Source organism: Phalaenopsis equestris, unplaced genomic scaffold, assembly GCF_001263595.1.
Source record: "Phalaenopsis equestris unplaced genomic scaffold, ASM126359v1 Scaffold000022, whole genome shotgun sequence".
In the NCBI taxonomy this organism is placed as follows: Eukaryota; Viridiplantae; Streptophyta; class Magnoliopsida; order Asparagales; family Orchidaceae; genus Phalaenopsis; species Phalaenopsis equestris.
This window is the reverse complement of record NW_018164464.1, coordinates 1,036,423-1,053,551: the sequence shown is the minus strand read 5'-3', so window position 1 is coordinate 1,053,551 and position 17,129 is coordinate 1,036,423. Positions and strand designations below refer to the sequence as shown.

General features: G+C 35.5%; 1 protein-coding gene across 1 annotated transcript in view; it reads left to right on the top strand.

The window, feature by feature from the left end:
- The window catches only part of LOC110018475 (glyoxylate/succinic semialdehyde reductase 1-like), a 70,087-nt gene that overhangs the window by 38,779 nt on the left and 14,179 nt on the right, over positions 1 to 17,129 (top strand). Inside the window, exons 2-3 of the mRNA XM_020715803.1 lie at positions 4,439 to 4,549; positions 4,623 to 4,724. Of these exons, the coding sequence (XP_020571462.1) occupies positions 4,439 to 4,549; positions 4,623 to 4,724 (213 nt within the window). The remainder of the gene's footprint in view (positions 1 to 4,438; positions 4,550 to 4,622; positions 4,725 to 17,129) is intronic.

Here is a 17,129-nt window from a genome sequence, read left to right as displayed (position 1 = left end):
GTCATTTGCTGGGCTCGATTTAGCTCTATGTTGGGCTCGGTTTGGCTTAAAATTAAATTATATTATACTCTTACTCCTTGCTGGGCTCGGTTCTGGTTTGGTTGTGGCTTGATCTTTGGCCATTTTCTGGATTCGTTTGCTGGTGGTTTTCTTTATTGCACAGGTTTATACGAAGGATTTTTGAGCTGTTTAGCTCTATGGGCTGAGGTTTCCTTGCTGAATCGATTTGATGTTCAAGTTTTAAAAAAGGGTTGGGGGCTTTACTTTATGCTTCTATGTTGGTTCTCCTACTCGAGACATATTCAAGTGGCTTCTATTTGATTTTAGGGCTCTTAGAAATTAGATTTTGATGGCTAGATTTTGATTCTTATCATTTTTAGTGGCTCGGTTTTACTCTCCTTATTGCTGCCCCTGTTTGAATGCACATTGGAATCTATGTGATGTTTTAGGGTAGTGGGTGATGAAAATTTGGTTGATGGCAAAATTCTTTATAAAACCATCTGCATGGCAGTTCACATGTTTTTTTTTTTTACCTTCTGTTTGCAGCAGCCAATTCTCTCGTATTTACATTGATACCACCCAATTCATGCATAATTACATATCTAACACCACACCCAAATTTAATTTCTCATGTATGTGTTGTCTTACCTATGCTTGTAATTGTGTGATTTCTTTTGGATAAAAAAAATTTTGATGATATAAATGTGAGTGATACATATATAAATACTTAAGAATTGCATGGTGTGTATACAAATTTCCTTTAGCTTTGTTTTACAGAGCTTTAATTTTTTTTTTTGTTATGCAAATACAGGGGAGTAAGGGGGTAAGCGTGCAAACATTCTTAAAATTTTCTATACGCTTACTTTGTAAATATTTTTAGCTGGAATATTCACTTTTTTTTAAGGCATCAAGAAGCATTCATTTGTTGCTTATACACTCTCCATATTAAAAAAAAAGAAGAAAGGATGTCTGAGGCTATCAAAGTTTGAAATATTTTCGATATTTGAATCTTACTGTAAATTCTGCTCAAAAACCAAGATCATCAAATAGTCCTTATCATTTGCGGTCCATAATCTATAAAAATGTGGCTGGAAGTATCTTGTTTTGATGATTTCTTGACCGGCAATATGAATTTCTAAATTGAGTCACTTGGAATTATCTTGAAGGCATTTTCTAGCATCCCTGGAATTGGGAAGTTATGATATAGTGAGATATATGATTTCTGAAATGTGGTATGAAACAATTATATACATGATCCTTTTTAGAAGTTCGTTCCCTTTGATTTCATTATACAAAACATTCAAAGAGGAAATTATTAGATAAACATATGAAATGTTAAAGTGGCCTATAAGTTCGAGATGAGGGGCATTAGGCAATGATGCAAAGAACCAATGATCAGCTCTTCTTATAGCTAAAAATATAAAATCAATATTCAATTAATGAGATGCCCTTGCACCCCTTAAGTCGTCGGCAGCTATAACCCTTTTCAAAAGGTTTGAGAATTGGTAATTAGAAAAAAACAGATACTACAGATTTCTGCACAGATACTATACTTGTGAAAGAACAGATACACAATTACACAGATATTACACTTAAAAAAGGAACAGATACTCATTTCATACACTACACAATAAATACCATAATATCACAATAGATACTACACATCACACTCCAGATGATACACAATAGACACTACACATTACACTCAATACGACAGATGCTACATTTGTAACACATCACATATTACACACTAGACATTCCACATAACAGATACCACAAGAATAGATATTATATTTCTTTTGAGAGCCTAACTACTACACACCACACCTACACCCCGATAAGTTCATATACTATACATCACTCATCCTAATATCACACATAGTTGCACTACACCTTGATAAGTTCAGATACTATCTCACATGGGTACATTACACCGTTAACAATATATGTCCAGATACTATTTGGGTTCACACACCTTTTAAACGATAGGGTATAGGGCTGTCTCTAGGGCTGCTATTATCGGGGTGATTCGTTGGTGAACTCTAGTTGATATTGATAGGTTGACTTCGATATATCAGTTGCATGTGGGGATCAAGATAATAGAGAAAAAGAGGTCTAGTCTGAGCCCAACCCCAAACTAAAAGCTAATATTTCACTTTAAATTTTCATATGCTTATCACTTAGTCTTTCTTTTATAGTCTGCAAATGTTTATCTAACCCCTTTATATCATGCAATTGTAATATGTTTTGTAGCATTGCCAGACTTAATCAGGTACATTTAGTTGTTTCAGTTTTGTTTCTACACTACATATTTTTTTCTTTACTTTATAGTCTTTCCTTTTCTTCATATTTACTTTACTTTCATAGTTTTCCTTCAGTCATTTCCTGTTACAGTAGTTTACTACACCAGTTGTTCCTTTCCTGTACTGCATCGTACTATAGACATTCATTTGTATTCATACTTCTAAATATTATTTTCCTAGCATGTACAATCCCCTAGGATAGGCCGTTCAAGGCATGATTTTCTCTTTTCTTTATCTCTTTTCTCGGAACAAGATGACAAAGACATCAAATGATGATTTATCCCCGGGCAGCGATCGAGACGACGACACGAGCAAATGACGATTCATCTCCGGACAACGGTCAAGACAACAACAAAAGATAGAAGGATGAGCTTCAACCGAGCTTCGATAAATTTAAATAACATACCTATAGGACGCTGAGGTTGTTCGTCTGACATGACGTAAATCTTCACATTATCTTTTAGGACTTTCTACGATTCTTATATTGGATGATATAAGTCCTAAACTTTTTTAGGATTCCGAGGTCGTCGTTCAGTACGACATAAATCCTCATATTTTCTCGGGCTATTTGCATATGATATGCAGATATAAGCCCCGAATATCTGAATAATTTACAGGACTGAAACATCACATAATTTCTCTTTCAAAGATATAAAGCCAAACCATAGATTAGTTTGAGATATTACTGAATATTCTTCAGTATCTTCGACATCTCATACTTTTCGTTCATTTGAATTCCGAAAATAACTGTTCTTACTTGAACCTATCCCACTTGATTTTCCTATAAGCAATCGTGGAAACCTAAACGTTGAATTTTTGAAGGCAAAATCTCTAATCATTATCGAGAGTTTTCTTAAATGACTCCCGTCATTTGAGATGTAATTAACTATCGGGGCTTGCCTCTATAGGGAATTAAGAACCCAGATTAATCTAAACCCTATCTAATTTATGTAATAGATAGGAAAATTTGTCGGCTATAAATTCGCAGATTAAAATAGAGTTATAAACTTTTAAGTTTAGATAGTTAAGTCTACTAATAAGTGATACGTTCATCCTTCGAGATGATACATTATTTATGGTATCGTACTTAGCTATTTAAACTATCAGATATATGAGGTCTATCCGGTCTCATCATTTTCAAAAAATAAAAAAAAATATACCATTTTCACAAAATTAAAATTACATTATATATTATATTAAATTTAAAAATTTAAAATCTTATTTCCACAGAAAAGCTGACAAGGTGGCTTTGAGTCCTATCAGACACAGCTCAATCATTGAAGAAATAAAGTGAGGAATATTCAAACAATGTTGATGAGGAAATGTTGCTCTCTTTTTTGAATTTTCACCATATATTTTCAGGTGTTCTTTCTTTAATAATTTCGACCCATCACTTAAAAATGAAAATATGGTGATCTTTCTCATTTTATGAAGATCAATTTGAAGTAAACAATGCGTGATGCATCTCGAAAGGCCACAATAATACGGGAAAGTGTTTCTTTTACTTATATGTGGTAGCTGACGGTATGCTCACCACCATTCTTTAGTTTTGCTTGGGTCAATTTGTTCACCGGAACACCACAGTTCCTGTCCTAGGAGCTGTGCCTTATTGTGGTATCACTCAGAAGACTCAGTATATACTAATTTATTCAATTCTAAGGCCCACCTTTGCTAGTAAAGGATTAGTCTGGCTGGTAGAAAGCCATTCCAGATTTATTTTGTGTGATTTGAGCTCCTATAGATCTGTTGAGATTCGTGCTTCCCTTTCAAACTTTTTCTAAGATAATAGGTTTTTTATGAACCCAACAATGATGATCTTGTCTTTTGTGCTTTTCATTTCTGTAGTTTCTTGGTTTTCTGCACAATCTTTGAATTCCCTTAAAAGATTAATAAGACTCTTTTGTTCTAGTTTGTTTCCTTTATTATTTAATTGCGGGCTCTATTTTTTTTGCATGCATCTTAAAGAAAGTAAAAGAAGAAGGATGCATATTTAACACTTTGCTTCATAATTTGCATGTTAAACAATTTGTCGAGGTTGTTTCATCGAACATTAGATGTTGATAACAAATTCATCTTCGAATTGCAATTTATTAATTTAATTGTTTTGGCTGTTGATTTTGTACATCATGTTTTAGTGTCAAGGTCTTGTTGAACATGGGGCCTCTATAGGACAAACTCCAGCAGCTGTTGTTAGCAAGTCAAAGTATACCATTGCTATGCTGGCTGATCCATATGCTGCTCTCTCGGTGTGCATAACTTTAAGTTACATTTTTATTAAACCGTGATATTTCAGTTCTGACACTCTCGAAACCAGTTCAGGTTGTATTTGAAAAAGATGGAGTCCTTGAGCAAATTTGTGAAGGAAAAGGCTACATTGACATGTCTACAGTTGATGCTGCCACTTCATTAAAGATTAGTGAGGTTACAACTTTTTGATGAACATAAGCTATTGTGATTTACTTTTCATGTTATCATTTATTCATGGTAATGTCTCTCTCTTTACCTATTAGACCAGTTTGAGCGTGCCTTTAGTTTGCTTTTCCTTACCATTTGAATGGATCCATTTGTGCAGCTATACTTGACATTAACTTGTCGTGTTACAATTTAAGCAATATTACAAACAAAATTTTGTTTGCATGTTAGTTTGGTAGTTTTGTTTTTAATTTAGACGCTGTCGTACTTTTAATTGCATCCCATTATTCTGATTAGTGTAAAGATCATGCTCACCATTCAACCTTTAATCCATTTATGACCCTATTTTTTCTCCCATTTGCATCGAGCTCCATCTCTCTTATGCTTGTTTTAGGTTGGCTCTTCTTATGCTTGTTTTAAGTTGGCTCTAGTTGATCAGAATGTTGATAAAAACAAAATTTATGCTTAATCAATAGCATTTTAAAAAACATTAAGTTTTTTAGGGGTTGCAATGGTATTGACACAGCTGCTTATGAAACTAGAGTTGTAACTACTTCTAAGTACTTCCCTTGAATGGTTGAAACTTATCTACATTTAGTGTAAAAATCAAGTCTAATTTGTAGAAAAAATGAAAATGCCAATCGAGGTTTTTTATGCGAGTTGACACAATCTTACTTGCATCAGATTCACTTCGGTAAAATCTAATAATCATTTTTTTCTTACATCTGACTGTCGGCCGGGATTTTCGAAACATGGACGGATTTAAATTTGAATTTAAGTATATATAGATATAAATGTAATTTTGATTTTGAAAAAAAAAATTTTGATTTTTAAATAAATGAGACCAAACAGATCTTACATATTGGATAGTTTGGATGACCGAACGCGATATCACAAGTAATATACTACCCCGAATAATAAGCTATCACTTGTAGTAGGCTCAACCATCCAAACCAAAGAATTCTGTGACATCCGTTTAGACTGCGAAACCTTTTATGTATGACCAATAAATTTCCCTACCTAATATAAAAATTATATAGGGTTTATTTTATCTGGGTTTTTAGTTCCTTCTAGAAACAAACTCCTATAATTAATTACATCTTAAATGACCGGGGTCACTTAAGAAGACTCTCGATTAAGATCAGTGGTCCTGCCTTCAAGATTTCAATGTTTATGTTTCCAAGATTGGACACGGAAAAGTCAAATAGAAGTGGCTCAAATAAGAACAGTTATTTTAAGGAATCCAAATGAATGAAGGGTAGGGGATATCATGAATCCGAGGAGAACCCTTCCAACTATCCTATTGTTTGACTTTATGTCTTTGAAATAATGTTATTCCATGTTTAATCCTGCAATTTATTTAGAGTTTAGGACTTATATTCACATGATATCCGATCGTACAAATAGACTAGAGAGATAGAAGGATTTACATCATATCGTACGGTAACATCGAAATCCTAAAAGTGTTAGGACTTATATGCAAAAGCCTAAAGACAAAGTGAGGATTTACGTTGCGCTAATCAAACTACCTCGAAGTCCTATGGGTTATTTAAACTAAGGAAAATATTTAGTTGTCGTAAACTTGTTGTACTATTATAGATTGTCATCCCCCGTCCGCTACGTCCTGGTCGTGCTGCCCACGAAGAGTTGCTTCATGCTCCATGTAGTAATAGTTTTAGGTTCAGTGTTTTATATGTGAACGTACAATATTGTTATTTGGTGACTTACCGCTGTATATCTCCTAAACTAGGCTATATCCAAAAGGTTTTGTAGTTAATTTAAAGCATATATAAACTAACTATGCTATAAAGAAGTACAGTAAGTGAAAATAGTATAAGGTGCGATAAATAAAAACAATATAAAAGAAATGCAGTAAAATGCTATAAATATACTGTAAACTTTGGATACCTGAATTTCTTGTTATTGCTGTACCCGTAAATGGGATGAGCGTTGCAGGTAACAATATAATGGAGAAATTCTGCTAGCAGGATAAACATATGTTTATGTATAACAGAATAAATGACAGAGTAGCATATGAAAAACCCTGAGGAAAATTGAAAGTGACCCACAGAGACTCGAGACAAATCGTAGAAAAAAACACAAACAAATAAAACAAAACACAAAATCACGTATAAAGGACCAAGAGTGGGTGACTTATATGTGAAATTGAGAATGTCCCCAATTGGCAGGAAGATTTAAGTGTAAGATTCAAGCTCAAATCCTGGAGTATTGGGTTTCATTTTAGCTCAAATCATGACGAGAATTTTCCTATTTGATTTAATTAAATTAGTCATGAACCACAACCTGGTGCATATTCTGTTTATTAATTTAACTAACTTATGAATTAGGGTAAGGTGTCTAGCTTCAGTGTCCATTTCAAAATTTAGTAGATGAACTCTCCCCAAGGGTGTGCTCCTAAAATCTAGAAAGTCTACACTTTAACTTCAGCTTGAAGTGTTTTAAAGTGTTCTCTTCAATTAAGTGTTTTCCAACTAATCATCGAACTTCTTTGGATCAAACTTAACTCACTGTCATGCTCTTAAGACTTAGGGGGTAAACTTATAATTTTGCCAGACAGGTTCATAAAATGTGCTTCAATCCTAATTAAAACAATTAGGCTTAAGTCTAACCAATGCTTAGGGGTCTTAATTGATAGCCTAATGATCTTTTAATTCATGCCCATAACTCTTGAATCATTTAAGCTCTTAATTTCTCTCAATTCTCAACAATTCACACAATTATAATTTTATTCTTGTTGTGTAAAAAAAATGATGAATGATTTGTTACCCTATTTCTCCTTGGGTTTAAATCATCTCAACAAACTAATTATCATTAATTTTCTTTTAGTTCTCCCCTCTAATTATCCACCTTTTTTTAAAGGCGTGAATTAATCCTGAAAATAATTAAATCAGAAATTCTCATTTTTAACTTAATCATTGACAAGAGAAAAGAAAACAAAACCAAATAAGCGGAGGAGGCCGACCCACTTAAACAAAATCAACAAAGCCACAAAAGCGAAACCGCAAGTGAATCGGTCGAAAAGCGTTTAAGTTCTTTAAAAAATAAATAATCAAATCAACTCTCAAAACATCAAGCAAATTGAACTCGAAAAGAGTATTTGATGTTTTCAAGGCAAGAAGAATATAATATTTAAAATGACGTAAAAGTAACGTTTTGGGACTTCCAATTTTGTATTTAAAAGAAGACTCAAATGAAATAATTCAAATTTTCTAAAAGAAAGAAGTTCCAAACACTTTCAATTCTTTAAAAATCAAAATGACTCGAAAAGACTTTCAAATCTTCCAAATAAATCACTTAAAGCTTTTAGGTTTTATACAAGTAAAGCATTGCCGCTCTCTCAAACTTTCCAAATAAAGTTTGAAAAGTTTTGGATTTTTCAAATGTAAAACACCAAAGCATTTGTAAACTTTCCAAATTTTCCAAATAAAACACTTAAACTTTTCAGGTTTTGCAAAAGCAAATCATCAAAGCTCTCCAAATTTTGCAAATGTAACATGGAAACTTTCAGATTATTGTAAAAGTGGGGGCATCACAACTTTTCAATTTTCGCAAATGTCACATGAAAACTTTCAAATTTTTGTAAAAGTGGGATATCACAACTTTCCAACTTTCACAAATGTCACATGAAAACTTCTAGATTTTTGTAAAAGCGGGGTATCACAACTTTCATGAATTACTGCATAGGAATTTCCCCTACAGGCCCTACAGGCAATGTCGTATGCATTTTTAATAAATCAAAACATCAAAAATATCCATTCCAATAAAATACATAGAGCTAGCAATGAAATGAATTAGAGGCAATTTACATGCATACCACATAATTTGTGTATTCACATACAACTCGGTAATTTTAATCTGATATGGAAGATTGGGTGGGATAAATGTGAAAGGAAAGGTAGAGATGCTAAACATGTAAATACTTGATGAATTGAAAAATATGTACACTTGCTTTCAAAGTTTCAAAGTTCAGGCATTAGATACCATTGTGTGCTTAGGTATGGAAATGCAAAAGAATTGCGTTGCATATGTGTCTCAGATTTCAGGCACAAAGTCACCATGTCAGATTTTTTTATTTGAAATCCCCTCCATCAAAGCTATTAGCAGGATGTATATACCTCAAGCAAATCTTTTATATTTATATACCTTAACTTCTAAACTTCTATACACGCATGAGTTAAATCCACGGTGCTAAATATGTAGCACATTGTAATTGACAGAACTTGTGACTAAGTTCTAAGCCTCAGTACCCAATATCATATACGTAAGCATACAGGAATTGCACATTGTACATCAAGCTTTCCAAATACTGTAATAATCAACAACATAAAATACTAATCGCATCAAGCTTTTCCCGTAATAAAGAATGATAGGGGAATGAACATTGTTAAAATTTCTGCCAAAGAAAATCTGTAAAGCATAATATAGATGAGGCAACATCCAACTTTGGCGTGATAATGGAGAAAGTAAGACAAGCAAAATCGTTCAGAAGATGCTTTTATATATATGAACCTTTAATACCAGTTTCCTCCAAGGTTTGTAATAAATTCCAAAATAGAGTAAAGAAAGAAGGAACTCCTTACTCTTAAATGCCCAGAAAATATGCAAGCATAAGCCTGTAGAAAAATTCTGCAGCGCCACTCTCCTCACACCAAAACTTTGCCATCCTCAATCGGCTCACTTGCTACAAAAAAAAAAAAAAAATCCAAGGAAAGGAAACCAGTGACGAATCCGACAGAACCTTCACCTCTTCAAAATTTTTGGCCAACCCTAAAGACTCCCCCAAATAAGGTTTTTATAAGCAAAGAGGGAGAGGAAATGCACCACCTATCAGCCCCAATGTGTTTGAATAAGGTGACGGGAGAAGAATGATCGTATTTAGGAAGAAGTAACAAACGACCTAGGGGAGAGGAAGGGTCGGCCAAGAGGAAGGCTCACGATTGGCGAGCCGTTCGGTCGAGCAGGGCTCGAGGGGGGCGAGGCGCTAAAGGAATTGGGCTCGGGCGAAATGTCGAGCGAGAGGGAGAATGCCGCATCTGGGTTGCGAACGGGAGAGGAGCGCAGAAGCTAGGGCTTCGCTCTGGCTGAAGAGAGAGTCGATCGAATGCGAAGTGGTGTGCGTGAGTTAGGGTTTAAGTGGGATTTTCTTTTATTATTATTGTTTTTGTTATTTTTTATAATATTTAATATTTAAAATTCTCGATTCGTGCATTTTTTACTTGTGCATGAATTCATGACCAACTATACGTTTTTTTAGATAACTTCGATGCTCTGGACGTGTCAACATTGTCTGTTTTTTCATCTGGGGTCGTTCGGACGAATACATAAATTTGCATGTGATTTGCTTGTGTGCGGAATTATAGCAATACAAGTATTATTCTTTGGTAAAATTGACGTTCTGGATGCACCAATGCAGTCTGTTTCACCATCCGGGGTAGTCAGACAAGTTCGCCGACGGTCATGTCAATTTAATTCAAGATCGTGCGTGGCAATTGCGGTGTTCGCGGTCATGTCAATTTAATTAAATGAATGCATAAATTGCGGTGTTCGCAAGTGTTCGAGTCACGGAGGGTTCACCTAAGGCCTTCTGATCATATGAGAACTCATTTTTGGGCCCTCCACATATTGGTCTTTAGCCCTTACGACTAAAAGTTAGAGTGTTTCAAATCACTCATGCGAGGTCTTCACAAAATAAGGTTATGAAGTGGTTTGAAGTTCTATGTGAGATGGGTTTTGATATACATAAAATATATAATATTTTTATACACATTTTTATACCTATTTTTGAGATATTGCGCTTTAATAAAAGATATTTATGTATTTTTTCTTTCAGGTACTATCAAATTGATGAAAAATACTAAAATGAGTGAAAATGGTTAAATTTGGAGCAAAAATAAAGAAATGTGTAAAAATGAATTAGGGCTTTTAAGCGCCCAGTTCTGACTCCTAAGCGCCAGAGGCTTGCACCTAAGCGCTAGGTACCCCTCGTTTAAGCGCAGAAGTAGTTATTTGATGATTCATTGAATTTAAATGAATTTTTGAAGAGATGTTTGAAACAACCATTGGTAAAAACGTGAGAAATATTCTATAGACACGAAAATTCATTCAATTGGCTTTTGAGGAGGTAACTTTTAGAAGATTCATTGAATGAAGACACCTTTTTGAAAAGACACCAATGCACCTTTTGGATATTTTTATTAAAGAAAACTTGGATTATCAAAGCCAGCCGCCAGAGGCCAACCACCCATCAGATTTTACAGCCATCATCCATCCAAGCCGCCGCCGCCTATCGCCGTCCCTGCCGGCCACTCTCTTTTAGTGTTAGTTTGTATTGTGAGTGAAGGAAAAGAATTCAAAGGAACTTCAAGACATTTGGTGGAGAGGATTTTAGATATGTGTTTATCTTTGTAACTACACTTGGTTTTAATTTAGATTTCTTGTTGATGTGCATGATTTTTACTTTTAAACTCATATGTGGTTGTGTTTTCTTCATGAATTATGAGTAGTTTTCTTTATCTTTTTTCCTAAAATGATAAGTGATTAAGTGTTTAAAGGATGTTGTGTGAAGTATTAGACTTCCATGTTGGAAGAAGTTGTGATGATGTGAAACTTTGCACTTTATTACTTCTTGATTTGACCAATTAAGATGTTGATATCTGTCGTGAGAACATGTAAGATCCGAGATGATATTGTCTCAGTCAACAAATAGTTAGAATATGGATCAAGTTTTTGGCGCCGTTGCCGTGGAAGTAAGTAAAATTACAAAAATTTTCAAGAGAAGTTTTTAGAAAGCAAAAATTTATATTTTTACAAAATCTTATTTAAACTTTAAGATTTATTATAGGAATATTGTAGTGTTGTTTTTATATATTAAGTTCTAGTTTTTGTGTTTTTATTTTATTTTACTTTTTATGTGTTTTATAGTAATGTATGCGTAGTTCAGGTTTCACAGGACCCGTGCCTTACGATTCTGAATTAGAAAAAAATATTAGAAAAATTAAAAAATTAAAAATTACTGAAAATTTTAAAGAAATGTCAAATCAAAATAATCAAAATGTTGAAGAGTTTAGACTGAGATTATGCAAACCCTTTGCAAACTCTACTGTGGATAAACTTCATTATAGTATTCAAAAACCCGCTGTAGTGACTAATTTATTTGAGCTTAAACTTGTTATTATCCAAATGGTATCAAATAATCAGTTTGAAGGAGTACCAACTGAAGATCCAAATTTACATCTTGTCAATTTTCTAGAATTGTGTGCTACATTTAAATATGATGGTGTATCAGATGATCATATTAGATTTAGATTATTTTTTTTCTCACTGAGGGATAAAGCTAAGGTATGGTTACATTCGTTATCACCCGGATCTATCAGAACTTGGGATGATATAGCGTAGAAATTCCCTTTTAAATATTTTTCATTTTAAAAAACTGTAAAGCTTAGAAATGATATTACATCCAATATTACATCTTTTAGTCAGTTTGAAGGATAATTTATTTATGAAGCATGAGAACGATTTAAAGAACTCTTAAGAAAGTGTCTACACCATGCTATACTAGATTGGTTAATAGTTCAAACATTTTACAATGGATTACCTGGATCTCTTAGATCTATCATCGATGCCGCTACTGGTGGTTCATCGATGTCAAAACCATTTCATAACGCTTATGCTTTAATTGAAGAAATGACTACAATAATTTTTTATGGCCTTCTGAAAAGGTAAATCTTAAGAAAGTAGTCAATATTAATGAAGCTGATGCTTTTGCCATGTTAGCAAATCAAGTTGCTACAATTTCAAGGAAGCTAGAGCAATTTGGAATGAATTTTTCTCAAAAAATTTTCATGATTGAAGAGAATTCATTAGGCTAAATTATAGATTCTCAAGCATCATTAGAGACTTTGAATGCCATAAACAATAAACCGAATAACCCATATTCAAATTATTATAATCCAGGTTGGAAGAACCATTCTAACTTTAACTGGAACAATACTTCAGGTGGTAATAATCATCAATGGGGGAACAACCAAGTAAACCCATTGGGAAACTAGAACAATCAAAGATTATTATAATCCAGGTTGGAAGAACCATTCTAACTTTAACTGGAACAATACTTCAAGTGGTAATAATCATCAATGAGGGAACAACCAAGTAAACCCATTGGGAAACTAGAACAATCAAAGTAATAGTAATTATAGACTTACTTATCCTTCATGTTTTAACAGTAATTCACAATTTAAGAAGAAGAAGTTGTTTATAGAAGAAATGATGTTACAAATGGAAAATCAATTACAAAGTCAATGAGCTACAATTAGAAATATTGAAAATCAATGGGGTCAAATAATAAATTCATTAAGTAATAGATCCCCCATGAACACTTCCTAATAATACAGAAGTAAATCCGAAAGACTAGAATAAAGAGCAAGTAAAAGCCGTTCAACTCAGAAGCAAAAGAGAATTGGAAGGTAGAATTCAGGTAGAATTCAAAAGTAGAGTTCAAAAAGAGACTGAAGTAGAGAGAGAAGAGATTGAAGAACTAAAAGAGGACGCTTCGAAAGGTTTAGAAAGACCTATTTCTCCACTTAAAGTTGATTTAGAAAAACCATCACCTCCATTTTCTCAGAGGCTCCTACTACAAAAGTTGGATAAACAATTTTTATAATTTATGGAAATTTTTAAGAAACTTACAATTTATATTCCATTTGCTGAAGCTGTAGAATAAATGCCAAACTATGTAAAGTTTATGAAAGATATTCTTAACAGGAAAAGGAAGTTTGAAGATAATGAGTTTGTTGCACTTAGTGAAGAGTGCAGTGTTATAATTCAGAAAAAACTTCCTGAAAAGCTTAAAGATCCTGGTAGCTTTACAATTTCATGTGCAATAGGAGACAAATTTTATGGAAAACTTTATGTGATTTAGGAACAAACATCAACCTTATACCATTATCAATATTTAAAAAAATTAGATTAGAATAAATATCCCCTACTACTGTAATTCTGCAGCTAGCAGATCGTTCAATAACATATCCTGCGAAAGGTAAAGAGGATGAATGTTATAAAATAGATGTGATAAGATATTTAAGTGAATGTCATTTCAAAGCAATTATTGAAGAAAAATTAAATCCTTTCTTTTAAGACTATTTTTAGTAGTGAAAAAGAATGTGTTTGATACTTGAGTTAACCCAAACCACAATAACAATGCAAATATTATTGCTGAAATTTAAAAGGGGTTACAACAAAGGCTCTTGACAATAGGAAAATAATAATGCAAAACACCAGTGACTCCCTAGGGCAAGGATACGAGTAGTGTGCTGCAACTGAGTTAGTGTAAGTACGGGATTGAAGGTGGTATGGGTGCGACTAGACAACAAAATACAGGTGGCTGGCGACAAAGCGTCGTAGGGAGGAGCGGCTGGATAACAACCAACAAGTGGCTGGAGTCAGTGCAGTGCAAGGAGGAGTTGGATAGCAACCAACAGGTGACTGGAGGCAGTACGGTGCAGGGAGGAACTAGAAAAAAACCAACAGATGCTGGAGGCAGTGTGGTGGTGTAGGGAGGAGCGGCTGGATAGCAACCAACAGGGGCTGGAGGCAGTGCAGTGCTGGGAGGAGAGGCTGCAAGCAGGTTGGATTGGTCGGTGGCTAGGGAAGCAGGTACGGGGGTGGCTAGTGGCATTGAACAAGAGATGGAGGGTTGTCCAGGGATGGCAACGGTGAGGGAGATGACTGAAAATCCTGCATAGGGGTCGGGTGAGGATAAATATTTCCCCGAGATTAAGCTACAGTCGGAGCACCACTCGAACTCTCAGAGGTCACCATCTAGGATGGGTTACGGACAAAACACCTTCTCGCCTTCAGATAGAACCCAGAAGGGGACAACGGAATCCGGGTCGTTGTAGTAATCTCAAGAGAATACTTACCCTAAAACAGAAAATAACAAATGTATAAAATAGATAACTAGGAGGGGGAGATCCCTCCCTTTGGGTGATAACTCTTGCCCATCATCAGGGACTGGCTACCCCTTGCTCCCCTCTGGGCTAAAGTGATTCAGATGAACTAACCGTTTCAGCCCCCCTTGAGAGCCACGTGTCAATCTTTCAAAGTTGTGAGAGCTTCGACCTCATTCGTCGAAGATTGTATGCCTAATGCAGATGATGGAGCCGTTGTAACCTCTTGGGGCTGAAGGCTCTTCCACTGTGGTTTGAGAAGCACCCGTCTCCCATTGGCGACGGCACCATCTTTCCTCATTCCGAGCAAGCATCCATATCGGTCTAATCTTTTTGGAGCTGACTACTAATCTGACTTGGGCCTGAACCTCCCCGAATGGTGGCGGCCGTAGCGGTAAGATATCGATCGTGGTGTCTTGTAATGCTCTCTGTCATGAATGTCCTATATCTTGAATTAATGTCTCAATCCTTTCATCCTCCATCCTCACCAAAACTAGTCCCACCGACGCTGCTTTGTTAGTAAGGGCACCTTTGATCTCGGGCTCTGTAGAAGGGAGAATGCATTTCCCCTCCTCGGTGAATGAGTAGGTATTTCTGAATCCATCATGCTGATCCTTACAGTCAAATTGCCACGATCTCCCCAGAAAAAGGTGGTAGGCATCCATGGGTACTACGTCGCATCACATCTGATCCTAAAACTAGCTCCTAATCTAAGACTTCACTAAGCAGCTCTTGTAATTGCTGACCCTATTCCCCTCTTCAACTACGTCATAGAATACAACTGAGAATGTCTCTGAGTCATGAGGCCCAATTTCTCTGCCATCTGCGTAGATGCCACATTCTTGTTGCTCCTTCCATCGATGATGAGACTGCATACATTCTCGTTCACAATACAACTGCTGTAGAATATGTTATGGTGTTGGGCGAAGCTACTGTAGATCTCTCGTATTCTCAATCTAGAGGGCTCGTCGAATCATGAGCATCTTACCCTTATCTAGTAGAAGATGATACACCTTACATCGTTCTTTGTCTGCCTCCTAGCTGCTAATCACTCCATTGCGCCCTGCTCGGTAAAAGACACAAATCGACTCGTTGGTCAATTGGAGGCGATTTGTCCATATCTATTGCATCTAAAATATTTTTTAGCTGGGATTGTAATAGATGTGTTATTCTTATCGGGCTTCTTCTCACTCGGTGTGACTCTGTCCTTATCCGAACCAATTTTCTCAACTCTCCAAAGCGTGTATCTGATGTCTCCAACTATGGGTGGCAACCTAAATGGTGGTGGTTGCCTACTTTGTTTCTACTATCTCTCTTCCTTCAGGGCTAAGGTTTGTACATTTCCCAAAGACCAATAAGGCTACAATTGCACAACAATGATAGTGGGCTTCAAGTCCATTAGATATCGAACTATAGAACGTTTCTTTGGCTCAATCAAATCATACTTCATATGCAACTATTCAAACTGCAACATGAAATCCTTTACTGATAGGTCTCTCTGCTGTTGGTGATAGAGTCTCAAAAACATATCCTGACAGTAATGAGGAGGTAAGTATTTTCTCTGCATCTCATTCTTTATCTTCTTCCATCCGGTAATCTTGTCACTATCTTGTCTTTTTCTTTACCTCTGCGAGTTTTCCCACCACTAGGAGATGCTCTTCCTTAATTTGATAGCTGCAAGCTTCACCATTGTCTTTTGGCACCTCTTAGTACTTGATTCTCTCAACTGACTATAGACATTTGATAAGGTCAGATGCATATCTCCATCGAACTCCCAGTAGATCCATTTTGATGCCCAAATTCCCATGTCCTTCATATTTAGCCTCCTCTATTATTAAATTTCAAAGCATCGAGACCTGTCTTCTTCACCACTGAAGTCATCTATATGGATGCGATTCAGATCCTCGCCCCTTTCTCCCATTAGATTCTCCATATCATGATCGAGGGTAACCTCCTCCTGGTTTTCATCATTTATTTCCACAAGCCTCTATTGAAGACGACAAAACTCTCGTTGTATCTATTCCTGAGTAAGCTTGGGTCTGTATCTCCTTGGTGACATGATTAGGGTTTGAGATTTGTGGGAGTGAAAATGGTATTTGGTGGAGGAAATAAAAATTTTTAATGGAGATGGTTTGCGTATGGTGGATGCTAGAAAATTCTAGAATAGGACTAGGGTTGGACGAGCTTTAATACCAATTGATATGGGTGTTAAATCAAACCACAGTAGAAATATAATATTATTGTTTAATTCAAATGGGGTTACAATAATGACTCTTGACAATAGAAAATTAACAATGCAAAATACCAGAGACTCCCTTGGGCAAGGACACAAGTAGTGGGTTATGGTTAAGTTAGTGTAAGCAGGGGATTGGAGGTGGTAGATGTGCGACTGGACGATAAAATACAAATGAATGGCAGAAAGGGGGCACTGGGGAGAGCGGCTAGAGAA